Genomic DNA, 10052 nt, shown 5'->3' on the forward strand with positions numbered 1-10052 from the left:
ACGAGGAGGTGGAGGCGAGGTAAAGCGACTGGCCTGAGTCACACTGATTAGAGGTGGCAGAGCACCAGCTCGTTCAGACCCAGCACCGCTGGCTTTAGGCCTTGTGGCATGCCGGACAATCTGATAACTTTGTGATGCTGGAGACAGCCCTGGATGACCCTGGTACCCAGGGTGCTTAACAGACTCCAGAATCAGAAGGGTGGATGGAACCTCAAGGACCATCTCTCTCCACCCAGCTGACACTTATTAAACAAAGGATTCCCAGGCCCCTCCCCAGACCCACTGGATGTGGGCATCTGTGTGTTTCACCCGCCAGCCTGGCACAGGTTCAAGATCTAGAGTTTGGAAACCTTCTTTCCTCTCTGGGCAAGCCCAATCTCCAGGCCCCATAATGATGGGAGGTGGTCCCTGGCTCAGGAGATAATGCAGCATTGGTTCCCACCCCTTCACAAGGCGGCACAAGGGACTCAACACGGGCTCCAGGCCCAGAGAGATCTGAGTTTGCATCCATCACTTGGAACCTGTCTGACGGTGGCAAGTATTTTCTCATTGCTCTGAGCCTCAGCTTCCTCATCTGTGAAATGGGGTGGCTGCACCCACTTGCAGGATTGGTAGTGGGGATGAAATGAGATAATGTCCATGAACTGTGAAGAGCTATGTGAAGATAAGTTATTTGTTCTAACTCCTAAACGAAATGAGGTAACTCTGAGCCACTCTTTTTTTTTTTTGGCTGTGCCACACAGCTTGCGGGATCTTAGTTCCCCGACCAGGTACTGAACCTGTGCCCTCAGCAGTGAAAGTGCGGAGTCCTAACCACTGGACCGCCAGGGAATTCCCTGAGCCACTCTTTACAGCACCCAGCAAACAAAAGAACCTTAGATCACCAATGTGATCGATCAAAGCCCAAGTCTGGCCATATTCCTCACCCCCCGCTTAAAACCCTTCCAACTTCTTGTTACCCTAAAAAACAAGTCCTAAGCTCTGAGGGGGACAGAGGGACAGAGACACCCAGAGCCAACCCGGGGAGCCAGGCCCATTCCTTCCTAGCTGCTGGGTCTCAGGGGAGATGCTGACCCAGCCCACCTGCTCACGGGTCAGCCCCTGCCACTGGCAGAGCCGGTTCACCGTGCCAAAGCCCTTTCACACCCACGCTCACCCCGGGAGACAGCCACGTGGGACACACAAAAGAGTGCTTCACAGGGAGAGACTGAGGCCCTGGGGGGTAAAGGGACATCCCAGGACCCAGCCTTTGTCCTCAGGCAGGGCTGACCTTCTCAGGCAGAGAAGGGGGTCCTCCGGGCTCTCGGGGCCCCTGGCCTGCCCCTCCAGCTCCCTGAAGCCTGGTGCACCGGGGCTGATGACAGCAGACTCAGCTTACTGATACCTGGGGACGAGACCCCCAGAGAGAGAGGGGTTGGGCTCGTCCTGACCCCAGTCACAAGCCACAGAGAGCCCAGAGGACAATCTTACCCCAAAGTAAAGAAATATTCAAATACCAGCTCAGTATCATCATCATCATCATCATCATCATCATCATCATCATCATCATCATCATCATCATCATCATCATCATCATCATCAATATATTATTATCCCTCTGTCTCCAGAGGCATGGGGGCTGCCAAAGTGTACATGAAAGAAGTCTTGGGTGTATGATGCGTTTGTGTCTATGGTGGGGATGTGCGTGCTTGTGTGTGTGCGTTTCTGAGCACGTTTGCAGGAGGAAATTTATTGAGATGTAACCATACTACACACTAATAACAATGATAATGATAATACGTTTAATGAGGGCGCACCGTGTGCCAGGCACAGTGCCAAGACCATGGAGGCCAGATGGGCCTGGGACACGGACATAAGCATCCCACATCCAAGCCTCAGACTTGGAGAATTGGGAGGCAGCACTAGGGTTGGTTCTGGAATCCCAAAGGTCTGCATGCACTAAATTTAAGAAATCAGCAGCTCTGTCTCTGACTGCTGTGTGTCCTTGGGTAAGTCCCTTCACCTCGCTGGGCCTCTGCTTCCTTTTGACCTGTCTGATGATAAGACTGTAAGTCACAGCCTCTCCCTGCTCACAGAGGGACAACACTGGCCCCACTGCCCATCACTTACCCCATGAGCGGGATACGTGAGCCAGCCCCAGTCCCCATGGATGGTCGACGTGTCCAGCAAATTCACTGCAGAACAGGAAACAAGAGCACATCAGACCCCTGGGCCCCCCTTCCCCAGTCCCATAGGACCAGCCCAGCCTGGCCACACTGGTCTGCTCTCAGCCCAAACACGCCAGCTCCAGTCTCTGGGTCCTTTCTCACTTCCCCATCCTTCAAGGCTCAGTTCAAGTTCTTTCTCTTCCTTGAAGCCTTCTTCCACCATCACAGCCAAAACATAACCTTCTCACCTCCCAGAATACAAGCTGCCCCGAGTGCCAGGCTACCCTGGTTGGTGGTGCAGTGGGGCGGCTGAGAGCTGGGCCCAGCAGTCCGGGAGTCCTGGGTCAGAATCCCAGCTCTGTCAGTCAGAAGCTGTGTGTCCCTGAGCAAGGTTCCTCCCTTCCCCGAGCCCCCGTTTCCTCCCCTAAGATGGGGTGACAGTGATGCCTGCCTTACAGGGGCTTGTGAAGATGACCTGGGCCACTCATGGGACATGATGGCATTCAAAAGCACCCACCGACGTTCGTGCTGTGAGGTCAAACCTCCCCCCAGAGGACTGGCCCCAGCTTTCCCATCACCAGTGTCTCCCAGTGGGTGCCTCGCACCAACAGGTCCTCTGTGCACATGGGACGTGGAGGGTTTTGGAGGAGGAAGAGCTGCCTCGTAGGGAGCACCTGCTATGTGCTGGGCTCTGCTAGGGGAGCTTGAGATGCCTCATCTGTGGCCCGCACAACAAGGCTGAAAGGTGTTCATTCTTATCTCCATTTTCCAGATGAAAACACTGAGCCTCAGTGAAGATCAGGAACGTGCCTGGAGCCCCACAGGTGTCGCTGCAGGGCTGGCATCCAGAGCACGACAGACAAGGCCACCAGCCCTGGTAGCTTGAGCCCAAGGAGCAGAACCTCTGGGCTGTCACTGTGGTGGGAAGGAGCGCTGGCCTGAAAGCCAAGTTTACTCTAAGCCAGATCCTCAAAGGGGACCCTGCAAAGTACCAACAACAGGGTGGAGAAAAGAGCCTGCCTTCGGAATCAGACATCACTCGGCTCATATCTCAATACAGCTACTTGGTAGCAGGTGACCTGCACTTAACCGAACCTCAATTTCCTCATCTGTAAAATGGGGATAATAATATGTAAGGGTGGGCGAGGGTAAACTGTAAAGTCTGGAGTCAATGCCTTACTAAAGCTGGTTCCTATTCCCTAAGTCCTGGCCCTCCTGCCTCTCTCTTGGGACCTAGGAGCCACCCACTCACTTTAAGGTGATAAAGACGCACTAAACTGTGAAGAGCAGGGCTTGAATCTCAGCACTGTCTCTAACTGCTGTGTGTCCTTGGGTAAGTCCCTTCACCTCTCTGGGCCCCTGCTTCCTTTGATCTAGCCGATGAAAGGGCTTTGGGCTCCAAGGCTCACAGCTTTCATTTCACTTTCTCTTCTATGTACCCCCTCTCCCAGCCAGCAACCAGGGGCTTCCAAACAACCCAATCTGCGGACTCCGGCAGGTCACAGAGGGTTCAAACGGGGCCCTCCTGGAACTTTCCCGAAGAGAAGCTGGGTGTCCTTCTGCCTGAGATTTGCATAGCTCTGCGCCCGCCCCTCAAAGATGGAGACAAGTGTCCTCAGGAAATGTTGGAGTGAAGATGCTCTTATTCGCTGATTTTCTTCCTCTTCCTCCTCTCACCCTCCCCACCCATTGTCAGGGGCCCCAGAGGCTGGCTGGAGAGAGGACTTGCCGAACCAGGAAGGGGCCTCTGAGGTCCTCCCCGGGGTCCCCAGGGGCCAGGTGGGATCAGGGGATGGAGCGAATGTCCGCAGAGGGATCTCCCTTCCCCGAGCCCAGCCGGCCCCATGCCAGGGGCACAGGCAGAGAAGCCTTCCCGCCTCCCTCCCTCCCTCCCTCCCTCTCAGGCAATGGAGAGAAAACTGGGTCAGGCGAGCTCTCTCCTCCTGCTGGCTGGGGGGAGGGGGAGGGGGCCGCACTGCAGTTTCCCCCAGACCAGCAGGGCCCAGTTTGGGGAGAGGGTGGGGAAAGGGGATGTGTGGGTTCCCCCACCCCAACCCACATCCCAGATGGGGTCTCAGCCCTTCGCCAGCATCACCCGGATACAGCTCAGACCTGCCCCTACCCAGGGGCAATGAATGTCCCTCGCTGGGACTTCTCCCCCTTAACACCCTGACTCTAGAGGCAACTGCCTGCAGACCCCACTTTCTAGACCCTTCCCTCCCCTCTGGAAATCCCCAACCACACCTGCAGCTGCTTCTTGATCAGTCAGCCAGGGGGCTCAGATAATCCAAAAATAAGTCAAAAGTCGATTCTATTGGATTCAGGAAGAGTTATAGGATTCCAGGGCAGCTTGCTCCAATTCCCTCCAGACCCTTCTCCGTCTATCCCCTCCCCTCCTCCCCCTCTGTCCCCTTCTTCCCTACCTCATGTCCCCTTCTGTGGGGGGAACACAGAGTGTCTCTCATGGGAAGCTCCAGGCCCACAGGAGGGCTCAGCAGGGCTGGATAGAATCCCAGCGTTAAGCCCATCCAGCTTGGGCCTGAATCCCCTTGGAGATGCCAACCCTCTGCTCACCTGGGCTGGGCTCTCTCCTGCCTCTTGCACGGCTGGACTGCAGGTCTGTGTGACATCTGTGAAGTCAATGACCCTCTCTGGGCCTGTCTCCCCACTTGTAAGTGGGAGGATTGGACCCATGGTCTCTTAGGGCCTTCAGTGAAGCAACCACTTAACCCCGCTGTGCCTCGGTTTCCTCATCAGCAAGATGTCTGTAGGCATCCTTCCTGGGCCTACTTGCCAGGCTGTTCTGGGGGATCAAACGGGTCCCTCTCCTGCTCTGAGAAGCACAGATAATTCCTAAGCCTCTCCTGTTCGACTGTGGAAGGCATTATGCGATTTCTTTTTTTCCTCCAGCACTGTCACCTTCCCCCATTCCATTTCGCTGAGACTAATACCTAAATTGATTTACATTCCCTGAGGACGCAGCGCATGATGGTGAGGCTGGAGAGTTCGGGGTGGCCAGGGGATGTCAGCCAAGATGTGAATGCCTCGGAGATCACCCCCTAAGTGGTGGATAATCCACACCACAGAGTGATAAGGCTTCGAGCCTGGTGGGGCCCAGGGGCATCTCTGCAGGTGTAGGACCGTCCCCAGCACTGTGAGGAACCTGGCATATGGGCACTTGGGCAGCCTGGGGCACTGTCACCTTTGCAGGACCCCAGCTGGGAAAAGAGCCCCCTCCCTGAGTTCCAACAGTCTCCCTGGCCGATCCTGGCTCTGCACCAGCCCAGCGACTCCTGGCTGTTCTACGTGGAACCCATGCCCCAGGTCTCCAACCAGGACTGTCAGACCTGCGTGGGTAACCCATGTCCAGCCATGGGTACCCTGCTGTGTTGATCAGATAGGTATGGGCTGGCCCTTGGACAATGTCTCCCTCCTTCTCACCCTTGACAGATGTCCCCCCTTCCTCTCTTTGAGACCTTGCCTCTTCCCCAACTGTCGCCCCTCCCTGGACACATCCTCTCTCCCAGGCTAATGGTCTCTCCTCTGCTTGGGAGCCTGGTCAAAGTCCCCTCCCCAGGGGCTCTGGGGTTTGCCAGCCTGGGATTCTGGAGGGTGCTGGCTCCTCGCCGGAGAAGAGAGTTGAAGCAAGGAGCTGGGGATGCACCACCCAATGCCCAGAGCCTTGATGTGGGCCCTTCAGAATCCTGCTGGGTGAAGAAACTGTCCCCTTCTCCCCACCCAGCCCTGGGAAAACTGTGTCCTCAGGCCACAGCTCCAAGAGCTCCCAGGCCCCTTGTGCACTCTTCCCCTCAGCTCCCTTGCTAGGGTCCCTGCGCCCTGTGTGGCCCCCGTTTCATTGGAGATTATGAGTTTATCTATGTCTGTGTGCGTTTATTCTGTGCACATGCATTTCTGTGGACATGAATGCAAGTTTGAGGGTCTTTTTATATGTGTGGTGTCTGCCCACGGATGTGCATATTTTCATGTGCATGAATCTTTACATGTATATGTGTGCACACGTGTACTGGTCGCATTTCCGTGCATCTGACTATGGCGTGGGGAGGGGGCTGTCCATGCACATGAGTCTCTACAGGCCTGGGTCTATGTGTGTGAATCCTAACGTGTTTGTTTGTGCATGTTTGGTTGTGGGTACGACTGCATCTCTGTGAGCCGTTCGTGTGTGAGGGGTGGATCTGTGGTATATCTGAGCGTGGATGAGGAACACTGGCTCTGGAGCTTCCTGGAACCTGGAAGTTCATCATGCCAGGGTGAGAACTCAGCCCTGGACCCAGGATGTCAGTCCCAGGATCCTGCACAGAGCACCAGGTCTAGCCTTCTCCTGGCAGAGCTGCAAAAGCAGAGGAGGTCCAGGGCAGGGGCTGGGGTGAGGAGCAGAACCCAGGGTGGCATCCTGAGCTGGACCTGGAGGGACCAGTGGGGCTAAGATGTATGTGTGTGTATGCACACGCATGCACGCTCGCACGTAGGTGTGTGGACACCCAGACCCTTTTGGTTCCGACTGCTCAGCCCTCACCCCCACCCTGTGTCCCCTGAGTGACCGGACTGCCCCAGCCTTGACTCCGGACAAGACCCAGCTCTCCAGGGCCTTTCCTGCCTCAGTCCGTCTGCAGCCCTCACTGGCTCCTTCTCCCCAGTGCCCACCAAAGCTGCCTCCCCTCCGGCTGTCACTCCCTGGCTGCTGTCCCTTCTTCTCCCCCAGTCCTCAACCCTCCAGCCCGGCCCACTTCCAAGACCCTCATTCGCTGCCCCTCATTCCCATCTTCCCCCAAACCCAGTCCTGTTCTCTGGTCCTCGTTTCCCAGTTCCTGGTCCCCATCTCTCCACGCCGTCCGCAGCCCCTTTTCCTTCAGCTCTCTGAACCTCACCCTGCATCCTTGTGTCCCTCTGTCACTCTGCTCTCTGTCCTCTGTCCCCACCCCTGTCCTCTGCCCTGTCTCCTCTCTGCCCTGTACCTCTTCTCCTGTCTTCCGTCCCCCCACCCTGTCTCCTCATCCCCAGTGTCCGAGCCTCAGTTCCCTGTCCCCGGCTCCGAATCCCTCAGTCCTGTCCTCCTGTCCCTGACCCCGTGTCTCTGTCCCTCATCCTCAAGCCCTCTGGTCCCTCTCCCTCAGTCCTGTCCCCATCGCCATCGCTCTATCCCCTGACCCCAGGTCTCTCCCGCGGTGCCACGCCTGGCCCCCCAGACACAGGGATCCCAGCTCCTTTGGCATTCGGGGTCGAGGGAAAGGAAGTTGAGCCTCGCTCTGGCTGCGCGCGCCGCGCCCCCAGGCCCCTCGCCCCCGCCCCGCCCCGCCCCGCCGCCGCCGCCGCGGCTGCTCACCTTCGCCGCGCGCCGCGGACACGCAGGTGGCTGCCGCCGCCGCGGCCGTGAAGACCCAGAGCGCCGGGGGCAGGCGGCCCCGAGCGGGGGCCATGGCCGGGCCGGGCTGGCGGGGACGCCGCGCACCCTGGGCTCGGCCGCGGCGGCCCGCGCGTCGGCGCGCTCCCTGCTCACCCGCACACCCGGCTGCCGGGCGCACACACGGGCGCACACACCGGCGCACAAGCCGACTCGCAGCGCACACGCGGGCACCCGCGCCCGCCGCCGCCGCCGCCCCGGGCGGGGGCCGGCCCGTCACGGCGCCGAGCCAATCAGCACCGAGGCGGGGGTGGGGGGAACACGGAGCCCGCACCGCGGACACTGACCTGCGGACACCGACCCGCGGACACCGCCGCCCGCCGCCCGTGCGCACGCTCGCCCTCGCCCGCCTCACGTCTGCACGTGGACTCAGCCGCCGCGCACCCAGCCACGGTTCGGACGCCACGCGACACCGGGACCCACGGACCCACCCGGGGAGGCCCCGCGTGGACACGCGGGCACACTCTTTCTTACACACGTGACCCTCAGGCACACGCGCCCCCTCAAAGTGCCTCGTGGGGTGATGCACACACACTAGTTCACGGACAGAGGCTCAGAGGCAAACTCAGAAGCACTTCTAGTCAAACATTCTCTCCCCTCCCCCATCCCAATGACTGGGCACCCCGAGTCTCGAGTCTCGGGAGGCCTTAGAGTGCAGTGATCATGAGCTCAGGCTCAGGGACCAGGCAGACGTTTCAATGCTGGCCTTGGGCAAGTTTCTTAACCTCCCTGAGTCTCAACTTCCATGTCTGTAAAACAGGGACAAGAGTGTCTATGTCCTAGGGGGGTTTTGGGAACTATTTTCAAGGACCCAGGTAAAGAGCCCGGCATACTGCCAGGCACACAGCCAGGTGGCCAGCTTGGATGATGGTGGTTACTATTCCTTGCTTTCCCCTCCCCTGACTTCATTCACTCCAATTCTGTTCCCAGGATTAGAGATCTCATCCTGGGAAGGCTGCAGGCTGTAGGCGGAGGACGGTGTCGTGGGGCTCCCTCCTGAAGCCTGACCTACCAGCCTCCAGCCCGGTGAGCACCTGGTGGGCCAAGCTGTCCAGGAAGCAGATAAGAGATCTGCAGCTCCTGGGGACTCGCTGGCAAGTGTGTGCCCACTGGGGCAAGTCTCACCTCTGCTCTGCCTTCCAGCTGGTGCACACCACTGCTCAGCCCCCTCTGAATACACTTCCACTCCTGTGCTCACTGGGGAAGAGTTGGACCAACGGCTGGAGGTTACATGGGATGATAAAGGCCATTTGGGGAGTGTGTGCTGTAAAACAGACCCTGTTTTAGGCGCTTTATAAACTTGCGCTACTTTAAGCCTCACACAGCCCCGCAGGGGAGGTGCAGCTAAGGAAACTGAAGTGCAGAACGGCCATCATTTGCCTTAGATCACACAGCTGGTTAAATGCTAGAGAGGTGCTCAGATCCAGATCCGCTGGACTCCAAAACCCACTTATTTCCTGTGCGTCTTTCTTTGTTACAGAAAGGGGAAGATGGCTCGTATTAGGAGCCCTTTTCTAACAGCTCAGACCAACTGCCTCAAAGATGTAGTAAGCCCCCTGTTAGCTGAAGCGTTCAAAGCGACACTAGCTAGAGACTGTTCAGGGATGCTGTGAAGGGGGCTGGGGTTCAGGGGAGCAGATTGGATTAGACCCGGAGAGGCAAACTCAAATGCCCATGTGAGACAGGCAGGCAGGCTAATGAAACCTGCCAAGGGAAGTGTTCCCAGCTCCAGTCAACGTTGCCCTGGGGGTATGAGCCCAATTTTCTGCGTTTTCAAGAGAAGCTGTATATCTGGAATTTTTATGCGGTGTCTCCTAATATTTAAAGTTGGCAGCTAATGGAAACATTTTAATAACAAGTGTGTGCAAACCTGTGGAGAGGTGGCCACAGCCCGCAGGACTCTAGACCTTCCTTCTTGGCTTCTTTTAGACAGAAGAGTCCCTGGCTGGCACCTCACTCCTGGGCCACTGGGGCAGTGGGCAAGGTAGGGCAGAAAGATGCAGACCGTGCAGGATGCAGTCACGGCACTCATGGGCATCCCACACCCCGGCCAGGGCTCCCAGAAATATTTGCTGGTGGAGGAAGCTTTGTTGGGGGCTGGGGTTCTGCATCCCCAGGTTGAGGTGGAGCCAGCCAAACCTGGGTTTTGTCCATTTTGCAGGTGAGGAAGCTGGGGAATCCTTGAAGGACTTGGTGAGCGTGAGGGGTGGCTCTCTGTCAGGGGCCTGCTCCATATTCTGAATCCTCTTTGACAAAATAAGAAATTCATTTCACCAAACGTTCTGCGGGCCAAGAGCGGTTTGCTTTCAGTTGTCTCTCTGCACCTCTGATACTCCCAGGACACCCCAGCCCAGGTGCACCCTCTCCTGGGGTCTCTCCTCCCACACCTTCCCCTCTGCCTGTCCCGGGTTTCCAAGTAGCAAGTTGCCAGCCTGCCAACGGGAAGGAAGAAGCCATTAGCGCCCCCCCCACCCCGCCAGCTTCAC

The 10052-nt window shown here is 57.7% G+C and overlaps 1 protein-coding gene across 2 annotated transcripts in view; it reads right to left on the reverse strand.

Moving 5' to 3' along the window:
- The window catches only part of EPHA8 (EPH receptor A8), a 45326-nt gene extending 37742 nt beyond the window's left edge, over window positions 1–7584 (reverse strand). For both annotated transcript variants that reach the window (XM_082372639.1, XM_082372638.1), the window contains exons 1-2: window positions 7489–7584; window positions 2110–2174 (exon numbers count right to left, since the gene is read on the reverse strand). In XM_082372639.1, the coding sequence (XP_082228765.1) occupies window positions 2110–2174; window positions 7489–7582 (159 nt within the window). In that variant the 5' untranslated portion in view covers window positions 7583–7584. The remainder of the gene's footprint in view (window positions 1–2109; window positions 2175–7488) is intronic.
- Between the last annotated feature and the right edge of the window lie 2468 nt (window positions 7585–10052).

This window comes from Balaenoptera borealis, assembly GCF_965194805.1.
Source record: "Balaenoptera borealis genome assembly, chromosome: 1".
Lineage (NCBI taxonomy): Eukaryota > Metazoa > Chordata > Mammalia > Artiodactyla > Balaenopteridae > Balaenoptera > Balaenoptera borealis.